This window comes from Ixodes scapularis, unplaced genomic scaffold (genome assembly GCF_016920785.2).
Source record: "Ixodes scapularis isolate PalLabHiFi unplaced genomic scaffold, ASM1692078v2 PGA_scaffold13__105_contigs__length_92229423, whole genome shotgun sequence".
Lineage (NCBI taxonomy): Eukaryota > Metazoa > Arthropoda > Arachnida > Ixodida > Ixodidae > Ixodes > Ixodes scapularis.
The window spans coordinates 1,082,911-1,098,902 of record NW_024609839.1 but is presented as its reverse complement, the minus strand read 5'-3'; the positions used below and the strand labels follow the sequence as shown (position 1 = coordinate 1,098,902).

Sequence of the window (15,992 nt, the reverse complement as noted above, 5' to 3'; positions counted from 1 at the left end):
CCTACCTCATATCTTTCACCATTTATCTCTTTCTTTTGGGTGGACGCCCTTACAAGATTTTACGGTAAACTATTTTGTGCCACACTCTCAAAGCCAGCATAGTTTCCACGGTGCTCTGTCGCTGCCAAAGCTACTTGCACAAGCGCGTGGCTTTGTCCGATGACCTCCTTGCACAAGAGCACGTGTAGACGAGGCACAAGACAGAGCCGCGTGTTCTTGCGGCAGTTGTGGGCTGCAACATTGTGAGAATTGGAACAGCATTGACAGTGTAGCACCAAATACAGTCTAAGCTCATTATAACAGACCTTGATTTTGACCAAGGTTTCGGTCTGTTGTAAGAGGAGTGGAGTATGTTGTATGCAGATATGAAGTTGAGTCAATGGTATGTAGAGGAAAACCAGCTGAACTTCACAAATCTATATGTTACATCCAAATGTCTGTTGTAACCAGGTCTGTTGTAATGAGCTTAGACTGTAGTTGAATCCTAGTATATAAAAAGTCGGCCGTGAGGAAGTTTCCCTAGACTGTTTTTCATGAGATGCAGAGTTCAGATTTCCGAAACTTTCTGATGACAAAAAAGTTTGTAAATTTATCTAACGACAAAGTTATGAACTTTTGAGTAATCCCGAAGCAAAATGTTCGTAAGTATTGCGTAAGTTACGGATTTCGTCGTAAGTTATGCAAAACTTACAAACATTTTGCTTCGGGAATACTCAAAAGTTCATAACTTTGTCGTTAGATAAATTTACAAACTTTTTTGTCGTAAGAAAGTTTCAGGAATCTGGCCTCAGAAGCTTACTCTCCCGCTCTAGACCAGGAATCCTCAAACCTTTCGATATCGAGGAACCTCTAACGGCAGCTGGGGAACCCGTCCCGGTTTTGGCGTTGATGCAATAAAGTGCTGAAGCCCACAGATCTTCTAAACAAAAACGCACATGCCAGGGAGTGTTCGGCTTCTAGCTATGCATCTATGAATGTTTCAGATCCTCTAAAATAGTGCTTAAACCGAATAAGGACATGCCGTAAAATCTCACACAAATGCCCTGCTCCGGGAGATTGCCCATATCCTTTTTCCTGGCTAAATATCCGTATGCTAAAAACTTTGGGATGTCGTCCGGCCCCCGATTTGGAAGGTTGCACGATTCTATTACCGTATTTATTCAAATATAAGGCGGTCACGATTATAAGGCGAGGGGGTAGTTGAAGGACCCGAGAAAAAGAAAAAAAATTGTCATATTGCTATACTGAGCTTTGAATATAAGGCGGGGTATGACTTTGAGACTACGGATTTTGGAAAAAAACCTTGCCTTATATTCAAATAAATATGGTATGTGATGTCTGACGGTAGTCACGTCAACCCCTCAGTCTGCAGTATTGGCACGAGCAGCAGGTTCTTGCGTATTGCACCGCAGTACCCAAGTTTGCTGTGTCCGTGATTGCACGTGGGATGTCGGTTTCAATGTCGTGCGAGTTTGTAGTGAAAAAATTGGGTTGTGGGGATATTTATACAGCGTGTTGTTGGTCTGCCATTTAAAGTTGCGACGAGTCTCTCGCTGTAGATGAGCAATTCAGCCAGTGCAGTACAACCGCTAGCCTGGGGTCTTTAACGTGCACCACTATGGCGCACCGTGAATTCACGAGGGCGCCCATCAAACCATTCGGCCAATCTTGGCCGCGACACGATCACATGGTCGTGTTGCCGCGGGGTCGATCGGGATCTCGAATTCGGCTCCCGACGCGCCGCTTTCTCTCCTAGCCACTGGAGGGCGCTGCAGGCGCCCCCGTGGCAGGCGAGGAGAAACCTCCTCGCCCATCGAGAGATATACTCAGTGGGGCAGGGGGCGAGAGGCCTCTAAGAACTCCGGACGCGACCGAGACGCAGGGACTGGCAGGCAAGTGGGTGGCGACCGGATCTAGGATATCGCGGGACGCGAGACCTAAAGGCCTCCTTTGTGTTTAGCTTTAGCCTTAACGTGCATTTGTAAATAATTGTGTAGTGTAGCTTGTATTTGTAGTTTAGATTGAGTGTTTTGTAGTGTTGTGTTTTATTGTACCAATAAACTGGGAGCGGAATCCCGCTCCCTTGAAAGAACCAGGCTGGACTCGGGTTGTTGACGGACCACGTGGGAAACGGCGAATCGGCGGCGGTACGCGAATTCCCACACCACGCAGTAGTGATACACGACCGCACGCCGGTACGATGCTCATCCAGATCGAATGGGCAAGGGTGCAGTGACTTTCTGCATGTAACTTGAATCTGCTGCATTCGCGATGTGTGGGATCAGTTCATGTGCCATGTGTCTGGTAGCAGGTTTCGCGGTGTTTACCAGTTGTTTTTAATGCGAAAGCATTAACTGTCCCTTAGAGCGAGCTGACGTCATCAGTTTGAAGCGCAAAAACGGCACCCAGTTTCCCTGATCTCAAAGGAGTGAAGCTAAGCTGATGGATTTCACCTTCGGTTCTATTGGCTGGCGTGCGTCGATGGGACTCCCATTGGCCGCTGCGCAAGTCAGTTTCCACGACCGCTCACCCCATGGCGCTGCGTGTCTATCAGCGTGCCGTTAGCACAGAACGTCCAAAGTCAGCGTGCTGAGGGGAGCACGCATGCTGATCGGCAACGAAAAGTATGCAGCAGACGAAAAAGGGAGCGGACGAGCGGCTTGCGTCCTTTCGCATTTACAACTCACAAGAAGTGCTTAGGTGTACCTCGAGCTTTCTTTTTATTAACTTTTGCTGTGTAATTTACAAGGATTGTCCACCTGATATTTTAATCATTTATCTCTTTGAAATGAGTGGGCATTCATACGGGATCTCACGGTACTTTGTGGCAGTGACGGTTCAGGAAATTTGAGAGCTCGGTGAACTCACCAGGGTGCTCTGGGGAGCAGCTTGGTTCCTAAGCGACGAGCTTGGGAACCTCTGCTCTAGAGTGTAGACAGTTCATTTGTACACAGTCTTGAACCAGCATGCAAGAAATAACAGCCCTATGGGCATGACCCCGCCCTGAAAGATCTAAATGCTGCGGATGAAAGTCTGTTAAAATAAATATTTTCATCAGTAATATTTTTTTTTAAAGATCTTTGTTTATGGCATGGCCCAGACATAGATCAGGAAATTCACCATTCATTCCTCTAACCCGTCTTACAAGCTGGCTCCAGTCACAGGAAAAAAGTGCTTTGAAAATTCATGCGCTCGCATTTGTGCCTTTACCAGCGCTGAAGGTAACTTGTGAGATGGAGCATAGTGATTTGTCGTTTGTTTCACCTTCTAAAATGTTTTTTGTTATCTGTCTGTCTGAATCCTTTATCCCTCAAACAAGCAGGCAAGCAACAAAACTACCAACACGAAGGAAAAAGACTCACTGCAGCGTGTTTATTATTTTATACTACTTTCTTTTTTTTTCGTAGCCATCAGATCTCTAGCTTGCCAGTGCAATTATACTTTGTTTTACATTTGCATACCTTTTGAATAACCCCTCGTACCATCACGATTCTAAAGATGCCTTTCAAGATGTTTATTCCAGTTTGTGAGCGTCCCTGAAAAGAAGGAGCCGTGGTAACATTGAGAAACTTTACTACGCCAACCATCTCGACGCAGCGAACCAATGTGCCGCTTCTTTTCCCTTGCTGCAGGGCCAACTACAGAGACTACACCCTGCTCAAAGGAGCGGTGTTCTTCGTGGGTGCAGCACTGTGGAGCCACAAGGCGGTGCCGACGCTCAAACACACGCCTGCCGCGGTGCTGCCTTCCATATACAGGGTGGGGCTGCCTTTGGCTTTTCACATCCGTAAAACTCTTAATTTTCGTTAGGTGTGAAGCAGACGGCAGTTTTAATGCAAAATTGCACTCTTACCGAAGCTAACTCCAATTTAGCCTTCAAATAAGATGAGCGAAGTGCGCCAAGCTTGATGTGACTTTGCCTAGTTTGGCCGGTGTTAAACTCTGTGCCGCGAGCTCCGCCGGCCACACAGTGCAACTGCAGAAGGGAAAAAGACAAAGAGATAAAGAGCTACTGTGAAAGCTTTGAAAACAACAAGAAAAAAACCCAGTTTTGCACGTGATGGTTTCATCGACAAATGGAAGTAAAACTGCTAGTTTTTTTGTTTGCACACGTTTGTTTCTACAAATGAAACCACATTGATGAGGCGTATATTTGTGTTCCCCTTCGTACCGAGTCCTTCTGGAACTGATGGCCCCATGTGCACAACATGTCGAGTAAACGAGAGAAGGATCATCTCTTGCACTCGCAAAAGATGGAAGGGAAGACGTTTGGAAAGGTAGCAAGGGAGGAAGGACCTTGCCGTCTCTTGAGAGACCCCTGAGCGTCGGAATAAGTTTTAGTTGTGTGCGAATAGTGGTATTTGAGTTCAAAAGTGAACAGCGATTTTGGCTGAATATGTTCTAACCGGATATCGAGTAGTTTTCAATACCGTGCCCCATGCTTAAACGAATATTCAGCTGAACTTGTGCAGGTCGTTCGAAACCTTCCACTTGTTCACTTCTAAGCTCAGTAATTTAATGGGGAGACATAAACCTAAATTTTAAATTAAAAAAAAAAAAAAAAAGGAAGTTTTTAGTTTGGTGTTTTTGGTTTTAGAAACTAAATATAGACCGTTCCATTAGGGTCATAGCAGAGAGGGCAGAAAGAGAAAAAAATGCCTTCCCCCTCTCACCCGCACGTCGTCTGCTCCGCCGAGTGGGCTGTACCTGGCGTCCGGCTGGCGTACAAACTCTGTTTAAAATCGTGTAATAGGTATTGGAAATTTCAAGCGCAGATGCGCAGATTTTGGTATGCCAGTCATTGTGTATTACTATGCTAGATAAAAAAAACTAACAGGGTCCAATTGTGTTGTTACCTGCGTGCAATTAAAAAGAAAATAGGGAAGACTGTGTCAGATTGGCCATTCTCTCCGGCGAAAAGTAAATCCGGTTGCTGTACCTTTTTTACTATAGAAAGTTTGTACTGGTGTAGGCCTTTAGCGACCATGAGTGGAAGTGAAATATTAAATAAAAACGTGCTCTCCTGCCGCAATACACGCAGTAGTTGAGGGTAGTACTGCAGGCTGACTCAACTGCTATTTAAGTAACGGAAAAAAGATATGATAGTTGATCATTTACTGAAATAGAACAACAGAGAACTCTAGGCTGATTTTGGAGTAGCCATAACTATTCTAAGAACGCAAACTACTTCACAACGGCAGCCACGAGCGAGAGTTCGATGTTCGGTACAACCCGCCGGTACAGCCCAAAGATGAAGAATGGCAACCTCCCGGTTTGTCGTCTGCTAGCGGAGTCAGGCGCTTGCTCTCTCTCTTGTTTTACCCCGCCGAACCCGCTGAATTTCCCGGATGTATGAAGAGGGCACTGCTGTCAAACAAAATGGTGCCGCCCAGAGGGCGCTAAATGGAATGGTCTATACCAGGGGTGGCCAAACCGCGGCTCGCGAGCCGCATGCGGTTCTTTGCTGGTCCAAGTGCGGCTCGCGGATCCCTCGTAATGGGACCCCCCCCCCCCCCCCCCCCCTTCGCCCCTTTCCGCGTTTCCCCAGGAAAAAAAAAACGATTCGAGAATAAAGCACACCGCAGCTTGCAGTTTGGCAGCCTTGTGCCCCCGTACGTACAGTCAGACTCTGAACAAAAGTTAAGTTTGCCCCCCATCCCCTTGCGGCTCTTAGAAGCTTCGTGGTTTTGTTTGCGGCTCTTAGGCCAGGCCAGCCTGGCCACCCCTGGTCTATACGCCACCCCTGGTCTATACACCACCCCTGGTCTATACACCACCCCTAGTCTATACACCCCTGGTCTATACATTAAATTTGATAACCATATGCCAAATATTTACGTTGATATAAATCACTTTCAACACATGGTGAGGTAGTGACAAAGTAAAGGAGTTCAATGTTTGAATGCATTTTTCTCAGTTCCACTTTTTGCTGCTAATTTCATACGATGGAATCTTTTGTTTGAAAGTGAAAGTATTCTGATACCACAGTCAACATGTTTCTGAACTGAAATTTACTGGGGAATCGGGCCATCTACTTTATTTGGTTTTAAGTTGAAGTCCTCATTGAAAACTAAGTTTTCAAATATTGACATAGGACAGATATGCATCTCATATTTTGAGCCAATCACTCTTCCTGAAATATTTACATTTCAGTTATAAAAACTAGATAGCCCGAAGTCCCACATCCCCCATTGTATATTCAAGCAGCCAAAATGGTGCTTAATAGCTTCATTTGCATATCATAGATTTCTTAACGAAGAGTGACACATCTTATGCAGGTATGCAAAGTTCTTCTAGAGAGTTGAAAGTTTGCACAGTATATTTACATCTGACGTTAAATCTTCCCTCCAATTTTCATTCCAATCACTTGAGTAGTTCAGAAGTTGAATCTCTAGCCAACCTTAATGTAAACTGTGGTGTGTAAACAACACAATTGTTGCAGCTATTGTAATCGAGGGGATTTACAAGTCATGCTTGCTATATGAAAATATTTTTTCCTCAATTTCAAATTTGACAGCAAAAAAAAATTGTTCGATGATTAATGGAATTCATCCTATTATGGAAATGCATTAGCATTGGTTCTTTCTCACCCCCTTTTCACCCCCTTTCCATTCAGTTAGGACCCCTTGCCATTTGTTTATCATTGCTTTACCGTTGCTTATTAATGCCTTCCCATTTCGCTTTCCGCTGCGCACTTCCGTCGCCTTGCCTCTGCGGCAGCAGCCAAACGACGCTTAAGCTCTTCCTCTGTCTCAGTCTGACATCGCCGACGTGTAACCTCGGCTTTCTTCCGTCGTCGCTCTTGGATACGGTCGGCCATATCACTCGTGGAAAGAACCACATCCATCGCTGGAGTGGCAAGTGAGCTGGGCCGCATTCCAAAGCGGCGCCTGCTAGTCTCTGGCTCCGCACTAGCTGTGTCACGCTTTTCGAGGTCCGGTTACCTCCTTAGCATCGGTGGAGGTCACGGCTAGTGATTGAGACAAAAGGCGGTTTGCTAGGCAGGCGAGGGGCGACTAGTGGCGGGGAGGGAATAGTTTTAGTTCACCTCCGTTAAACGGCGCCACGAAAGCTCATGTACTCTCCATGACGGGACACTGTGGTTCCCGTGACTGCCACACGCTGTCGCAAATCAAGAAATAACTTTTTCTTTATTGCGCAGCGGAAGGTGTTTAGGGGAGGGTGGTTAGTTTTCTCTCACTTGTGCCAAGATAAACAATATAAAATATACCAGCTGCAAATTCTTTCACGGTTAAAATTTTTGCATTGCCCCTTTAAGTGTCACCAACTTGTTCTTGCGAGACTTTTTGAAACCAACTTCGAAGCCTTAGTCATTTCCGCATAATTGAAAATCGGCTGCTGCTAGCTTACAACTCAGTAATTGAGACTTGCAGATTCCAGGGTTTAATGCCCGCCCCTGCTAGTTTCAGTCTAGTTGAGCATCGTACTGATGCATAGTTGTTTATTACCACCACATACCCTATACTAGCAGTCGAACTGCACGGTCTAAATTTGAACATGGAATGTGTTTTATCACCCGACTTTTGTGGAGTTCCGTCGCGTTTGGCTGTAACAGCTGGCTGTAATGGCTGGCCGTAGCAGTTGGCTGTACCAAAAAACCCACGCCAAAACTTTCAGCCTTTCCTCTCTCGTGAGGAAGGAAGACCAGCGAAGCTGTACCATGGTGGGAATAAATTAATGGCTGGCCGCAAGTCGGCAAGCCAGAGTGGAAAGGCTGGAAAGGTTGCCGCCATCTATGAGCGACGGCGGTAACCAGATAACCGGCAAGTTGGTTGTCTGGTTTGCCACCATCGCTCGTAAATGGCGGTAGCTGTCCAGAGTTTTCTGTCATCATTTGTTTGCTGGCGGACATGATCCTGGGAAACTAGCCTGTAAAAATCATTGCGCCCATAGGAAACCATATAAAAAGACTTTGGCCACAGGCAGGATATGAACTCTTAGCTAGTGTGTGCTAGCCCACTCAGCCACTGATCCCCCACGTTTCCTGAAAAAGGGAAACAAATTAGTCATTACCGGTTTATGCAACCGGAGTTCTGTCTACCAGAGCGTGGTGACATTGTTACCCACTGTAGACGAGAAATTCAGCTGGCGCAGTACCATAACTAGCCTGGGGGGTCTTCTGCGTATACCACGCGGTAGCAATACACGATTGCATGCCAATACGATGCTCGTCCAGGTCGACATGGGCAAGGGTAGGGATCGAACACAGGATGCCTGGATTCTGCAGTGCGAGCCTTCGCTTCACACACGCCAAGCTGGGGTGCGTTAATGCTCTCTGGTCACCCTCTAATTCCTCCCGTCTGCTCTCAGCCCCTCAGAGACTACAGCTCACTCCAGAATGCCACATATTTTGTTTGAGTTATCGGAAGTTTGAATTATCAGAAATTCACCTAACAGCATGCAAGATGAGATTACGATTTGTTGAACGAATGACTACAATGGCTACAGATACCAAGCAGATACTTGATGATTTTCTCTACATGGGCAGTCATAAGCAGGTATGCCGCACGTGAAATATGGGTTCAAATGTGTGAGATGACACCGGTGGGTGTGGGCTCCACGGGTGCTACTTCTCCGCAATGCTCGGTGAGAAGCGCGCTCGACGGAGCCGCAACAACTAAAAGTGTGAATTACACGTAAACAGTGTTTGAACGAAGTGACTTACACTAAAAACAGTGGGACAACCGAAATTTAAAAATTTCTTTGAATTAACCAGAAGTATGAACTATCCGAGTATGAATTATCCCGAGACTTCTGTATATTGAAATTGAGTGTAATTTTCTTTTAATGCAAAAGCATTGACTGGTCCTATGGAGTGAACCGGCATTATCAGCTTTTGAAACCGCGCCAAACGTCACCTAAACTCTCCTGTCCCAAGCGAAGCATGTCATCTGCAGTGGCGATTTGATCGATAGGCTCCCTTTGGCTGGCGCGCATCATAGTTTCCAGAACGAGGCTCTCATTGGCTGTCGCGCGGCGTAGTTCGAAGGAACGCCACCCCACAGAAAAGCCCTCTTCATGGCAGCGCAGCGGCCTGGCCGCCGGTAAGAGGGAGCGGCTGGCCGCAGAGCCAGCAGAGCCTGCCCGGGCAGACTCTGGAGAGGCTGCACGGCCACTTCACGAGAGTCCGTGCTTGCCTGTCGGCTGCTACCTCGACAGTAGCAAAACGTGGCCATCCACGCCAGTACGTCGCAAACAACCTAAGGAAGCTGAAGAACGACATTCATGCTTTCGCATTCACAACTCGTAAGAAGTGCTTAGGTGTCCTCGGAATTTTTTCCCTTCCGAGTCTTACGGATGTATTCTAGCTTTGGTATTTCCTATTTGTTGTTGGACTCATTGGACCCACTCTTGTTGAATTCATTGGCCGATTGCTTGCACGTACTGAGGAATGAATGTAGCACACATGCAATGCATTCTCTCCGCTTATCTTTCTGTCTTAGGCCCTGGACTGCAAGCACCCCTCTGTGGCCTACGAGGCGGCCGTGGCTCTTCAGTGGCTGATCGGCGATCCGCCCAAGCCGATCACTCCCTTCGTCTGGAAGTTTGTCCTTGATGTCCTCGAGAAACTGGTTTGCCTCCCCGAGGTCAGTCAATGTTAGCTGCAATAGCACCTGGTCGACACATTTTTCTGGGAACCACAGCTTTTAGCCTTTCCACTCTGGGGAAGAAGGAAGACCAGCGAAGCTCTACTATGGTGGGAATGAAGTAATGGCCGGCTGCAAGTCGGCAAAGCAGGGTGAAAAGGCTGGAAAAGCAACCAGACAACCGGCAAGCCAGTTGTCTGGTTGCTGCTGTCACTTGTAGATGGTGGTAGCTGTCCAGAGTTTGGTGTCATCATTTGTTTGCCGACGGACACGATACTGGGAAAGCTAGCCCTTAACAGCTCCGCTGTAAAATTGTGCGTTGCAGGAAAAACGTAGGAACCGGTACTATTTTTGGGACGCTGCAGACGAGACGGGAAGCACCTTCCATGCTGCAATTTATTTTGCGAGACTTTTAAGGCGGGGAAAAGACACTATAGTCGTTCAAATAAAGATTGCCTTTTTTTTTTAAAACAATTATTTAAAATTAAAAGTTGATAAAAAAAATTTTTGACCTGTAAAGAAGTGAGCGAAATCTCGAGTTGATCGAGTTAATTAAGGAGGAGCACTGGTATTAAAGGGGTTATGACACGAAAATTAGACGGATAGATTATTCTTGAAATGGAATGCTCATAGGCTACTTAGTATATACACCAAGTTACGCGATTTTTAGAGCTCTGACAATTGCCATATTCAATTTACAAATTTTCATTATTTTCATCTGGCGACCAGGCAACACTGCTCAAGTTAGTCACACCATGGTGTCCATAAACCACGTGACCATGAACACTCTCTCATTCTAGGCGCCCCCATGATCGCCCAAGCTCTTCTTCTCGCGGTACGAACAAAACCGCTCAAACAGCTCGGTAAACTGAAAGCTATTCTCGCTCTCGCCCCCCGGCCGGTTGGCTTTCCACCCTGCATGCGCCTGCGAGATATTCCCGGACGACGGTGACCACGGCGAACTCTTCGTCGCTCCAGCTGGTCGCCAGCGGGTCGCAATCAAAATGAACAGCTTCCAACATCTCTTGATAGCAATCACTCTCATCGCTGCTGCGATCAATGTCGAACACTTCAACAAGGCGATCGATGCCGTAGACGTATTCGTCACAGACCGGGTGCTGGAAACGTGGAAGGTAAACGAGGAAGCTGAGAGTTGATATGCCAAGAGAGCCCAGTCTGTGAGTGCGTGCAAGTAGACACCGCGCTGGAGGCTGGCTACGTCATCAGCCTCCAGGTCCGCCCGGATCTGCCCCTCCGAGGGGCCCACATATAAATCGATTTATCCACGAAACTATCGCGCCTTTTTCAAAACAAATTTAGCAGGATTATAGGAACATACAATGGGTCCTAGCAGTATAGTTATGTAATATTTTATTTTTGGCGTGTCATAACCCCTTTAAAGCTTTCTTCCTTAATTTTTGGCCAAGCCCAATGAAACAGCACGGGCTTGTTCAAAATTCTGTGCTAATTTCAAATATCTGTTTGTTTGTTTTTAATTAGTATGTTAGTTTTTAGGATAATTATTATTAACCAGGTTTTTGTTTCCAAAAAAGTGAAAGCCGTTTACAACTCCCTGTAACGCCGAATAGACCCTTTCCGAAATTCAGTCTGGCCACTTTGATCACCATCATCATCGAAAAAATGCCATATGTGCCGTACTAATGGCAGCCTTCTGTTTACTGATGAAGGAAGAAGTTGAATATGCTCCTTAGCAGATAATTGGAGGCTTATACATTCGTGACGTTAGCACGATGCGGGGCAGGAATTGAAAGTAAGATCTGCGTGAGCGTTCATTTCTAGCTCGGACCCAGCCAGTCTGTTGGTAGCATCAAGGTGATCCAAAGCCCCTTGATTTGTAGAACTTTATCAAGCCGTGTACGTGGGTTGATGCTTCGTTCTGCTTTGTTGCATCTTTGTTTCTATCGTAACTGAAAGAGATCGAGAAGGAAATGTACTGTGAAGCGCACGCTGTCGTTTGCCGTTGACTTGCAAAAGTGACGGCACCCGATAAAATACGGCAGACTCCATTTTCAAGGCCGTCATTAATACGGCAAAAGTTAAACTGCCATTATAGCCACCAGATGGCACTGAATTTCGGGAAGGGTCTATTGGAGCGCAGCTCTTGAGGAGGAGGAGGGAAGGGTACTGAGGGGAGGGCAGACCCCTCCTTCTCCCCCATTCTTGAATATGCTCTGGGGGGGTCACTTGACTTCAGGGGGGAGGGGGTCACGTGACCTCGGGGGGGGGGGGGGGGGGGAAGGGGGGGGTCACGTGACTTTGGGGGAGGGGTCACGTGACCTTGGTGGGTCATGTTACCTTGGGGTAACCTTGGGGGGGTCACGTGACCTCGCAATTACGCCGACGCCGACGCCTGTTGCTCAAGCCGGAAACGGGCGCCTAAGAGCTGCGCTCTAAAACAGTAGTGGAAAACGTTTTTGAAAACATGAAAGACGTCTACAACTCCCTGTGACGCCGAATTAGAGCGCAGCTCTTGAGGAGGAGGAGGGAATGGTATACCCCTCCTCACCTCCTCAACCTCCCTGATACTCCTCCTTGTCATCCCTTTTTCCCTCCCCCTCCTCCATCCCCTCCTCCTCCCCTCCCCCTCGTCCTTATCCTCCCCCTTCTCCTCCTTGCCCGTTGCATCATGGGAAATGTCCCATAATGCACCGCACGGGACGCTCGTGACGTCACGAGGGTTCCGCGCAGTGCATTATGGGACATTTCCCATAATGCACTGCGCGGTTACGGCGACGGCGCTCAAGCTGGAGACGGGTGCCTAAGAGCTGCGCTCTGAAAGGATGTTTCAACAAATTGTCAGATACTACAAATTACAAAGAATGCAATGTTGGAAACAGTTCTTAGATTGAACCATTATTAGTGACTTTACAACACATTAAAGTTCAGTGATCAATCTGTGACTAACAAGCAATAAAACAATAGTTCAGTTAGAAATATTCCCATACCTATATTGAAAAGTCTGCTTCTAACATTGTATGCTTGGCACATTTAGCTACCTGTTGTTAAAAAAAAGTTATATTTCTGTCTGCCCTAAGTGCTGAGATTTCCCTCCTGAAAATTTTTAAGGAGTCCATAATTTGTGTTTTGCAAAAGTGTTGTTTTAGCATCAGCCTGAATGCAAGTTCAGCCCAGATAGATATTATATGGTGATATTATGGCTCAAATATTAATCTTCAAAATAAGAAACCTGGCATGCGCTTGCGCTACCGGTAATTTTGAAATATTCGAAAAACTCTAATACTTTGCACAGCAAAAGCATTCTACTGATTGAACCTAACAGCAAGCATATTCACAAATTATTAGAAGTTTCAAATGTTTACACACGTCTAAGCACATTGGTTTTCAAACTGGGTTCTTATGAGTTCTCCAACATACCTCTGGGATTCCCCAGAGTACCTACCATCAGGGATTTGCTGAGTTCCCAAACTTCCTTGCTACCTTTCCAGTCTGAACACTATTTCAACAGATCTGAGCCATCCATTAATACACAACCATAAACCAAATGCTTCCTAGCATCTGCATTATTGTTTGCAAGGTCGCAGGATTTTGTACTGCTTTATTGCATCATTGCTGAGGCGTGGAGGATTTGCTCGGCTATCCGTCAAAAAAGACAGCCGCTCCTCGAGATTGAAAAGTCGAGTAGTAAATGTTTTGTTGTTTTTTGGATGTTTCTTACTTCGCAGTTTCTCCAATCTCGCGTGCGTGACCGTTTCAGGTGGAGCAGGCTTCTGCGAGCTCACAGCAGTTGCAGCAGATGGTTCATGACATTGTGTCCAAGGTGGAAAAATCGTACGACGAAGGGACGTACAAGGGTTGCCCCCAGCGCCTCTTCAACATTGTGGCAAAGTGCGCCTCCCTCAGGCCCGTGAGTCACTCTTTCACCTTTAAAGGGTGTGCTGTGAACTTGTTACACACTTGAGCACTTTTGAATTGCGAAATCTTTCAAACCAGAAAGTTGTTTCAATTGTAAATGTATCCCTTGAGTTTATCTTTTCCATAGATTTTGTATGTTAAACTCATTCCATGGGTTCATCTGTTTCCAAGTTCAGCTCGTTCTCTAGGCAAATCAGACTTTTGCTTTGGCCTAGGTAGCCTTCTTTCCTAGGCGAACATGTTCTCTTGGCAACCCTGTTCTTCTGGACAAACTTGTACTGTATTCAGGCTTGTTTTCTAGGTAACCTTGTTCCCCAGACAGCCTTCTGCACCTAACAAACTTTTTACCTGGACAGACTTGTTCCCTTGGCAACCCTGTTCCTTGCACTCTGTGCAAGCTTATCCCAAAAGTAACCATGTTGTCTAGGCAGCCTCCTACTCTAATAAACTTCTTCCCTAGGCAGATTTGTTCTCTTGGCAACCCTGCTTCCTGGGCAAACTTGTGCTCTAAGCAAACTTATCTCAAAGGCAACCATGTTACCTAGGCAACCGTGGCCCTTAGGCAAACTGCTATTCAATGCAAACTTGTTTCCTAGGTAACATTGTTCTCCAGATAGCCTTGTTCCTTATGCAAACTTTTTTCCTAGGTAAACTTGATCCTTAGGTAATCCTGTGTCCTAGATGAACTTCTCAGGTCAGCTCATTCTACAGGCAAGTTTTCTACCAAATTGGGGCTGATTATGCTTAATAATATTTGGTCCCAAAGGATATACTAGATATGAAGGGAGAAGAACTTCCTTAACCTTTGGGACAAATCTTGTAACATAGCAGTTCCGCTTTCACAATTGGCTTGTGGAACAAGCCCTTTCAGAACTCTTCTACAGTTTTGCATCATATCCCAAAAGAAACTGTTTCACTACTGAGAAAAATCTGCATTTAGATCGAAAGGCAGTTTTTTGAGCCCAGCGTACAAACACCATTTTCACTAAGAGAATTACGGGCTGTTTAATTTCGCGGCGAAAGTAATTGGTCCGCCGGTGCTTCGCTCCCAAGGCTAAGTACTCGCGTCCTCTGCAGGAGGCTTCCCTGCAGCGTCTGATCCAGTACTGTGCGGAGAAGGCGCAGGTCCCCACCCTGAACTGGGTGACCAACCTGTCGGAGATCCTGGAGAAGTACTTCAAGGCGGAGCCGCGGCCCTCTGTCCGCCTCTACACGCTCAACGTCGTCTCTTCCGTGCTCAGCAACAACAGGCACCTCTACGAGGCAAGTGGCGGGAACCCGAAAGCACGAGACGCAGGGGATTCGAACGCAGTTCGGCCAGTATAAACAGCCCTGCACGCATTTCATTTTTTATGCGAGTCGCATCCCTCTCACTTTTCTTGCCGCCGCAGTTGTTTTTCTGAGTGCACTGGCATTGAAAAGTGCAAGAAACGCAAAATATACAAAAAATATTTTTTTCATTTTTTTTAGAAATTTTTGTTTACCATATTTACTCGCATAAGGAACGCACTTCCCACAACGGGCATCAATATTTGATCTTTTTTCCTTTTTCTCGCGTAATGAACACACTTTTAATTTTCAACTTCACGAGTTTTGGAGCCAATTTTCTTTTGCCGCCAAGCGGCCAGGCCAAGTCAAGCCAAGTCAAGCCAAGCTGCTCTCGCAATGGCTTAATTGCGTGGTTGTGGAAGTGACCAACCGTGAAACCGAGCGGCGCACACGCCTAGCGAAGCTGGGATCGAGGAATTGCCCAGCCCCGGACTTCCTTCGTCCATCGGATGCAATTGATGTCAACAAACACGCCGTCGTCTGTGATCTGCTTTCGAACAGTGATATCATGAAAGTGGTCAGGCCTAAGTATGCAGGCGTCGCTCCTGTGCTGAGTGAGCTTTGTAGGGCGCTTTTTCGTCGGCAGAAGGCATGCCAAGAACGCCCTAAAAAAGTTTGCAGTTTATAGAGTATGGTTACTGGGGCATGCCCCCAACCAAGGAGATTAGAAGGGTAGGAGGGGAAATGACATCAGCCGTGTAGCCTCCACAAGCCATGCTCCCTTGACGCCTTGCCTCTTGCTCATTTTCCTCCTTACACTCCTCACTTATCGGGCCAATGTGACCACAGCACGCGACCGTCGCGTGGTTGATGGTTGCAGGTAGCAGGGAGCATGGTGAAGATAAGTTTAATTTATCAGTCATACCAACTAAAAACTGGCCCGCGCCTGGCCAACCGATTCGATGGCTGCTGCGTTTCGTTATGTGCCCTGAACTATAAAATAAGTGCATTCTGTTTTGTACATACTGTTACCATCATGAAAATGATAGTATTCAACGTGGAATGCCAGCGCTGTAACGATTGCCTCTTGGCGTGTCTTGGGTAATGTACCTTGCAGCTGCAGGGAGTATTTTTTTTATCTCCTGGCCACTAATTACTACAGTAGCCAAAGCGAGAATAAATTATATGTACACACATGATTGTGTCACTACCGTATTTACT

At 46.5% G+C, this 15,992-nt stretch overlaps 1 protein-coding gene across 2 annotated transcripts in view; it reads left to right on the top strand.

The window, feature by feature from the left end:
- The window catches only part of LOC8039200 (tuberin), a 167,598-nt gene that overhangs the window by 36,612 nt on the left and 114,994 nt on the right, over positions 1 to 15,992 (top strand). For both annotated transcript variants that reach the window (XM_029982219.4, XM_029982218.4), the window contains exons 10-13: positions 3,633 to 3,759; positions 9,465 to 9,608; positions 13,345 to 13,494; positions 14,580 to 14,765. In XM_029982219.4, coding sequence (XP_029838079.2) covers positions 3,633 to 3,759; positions 9,465 to 9,608; positions 13,345 to 13,494; positions 14,580 to 14,765 — 607 coding nt within the window. The remainder of the gene's footprint in view (positions 1 to 3,632; positions 3,760 to 9,464; positions 9,609 to 13,344; positions 13,495 to 14,579; positions 14,766 to 15,992) is intronic.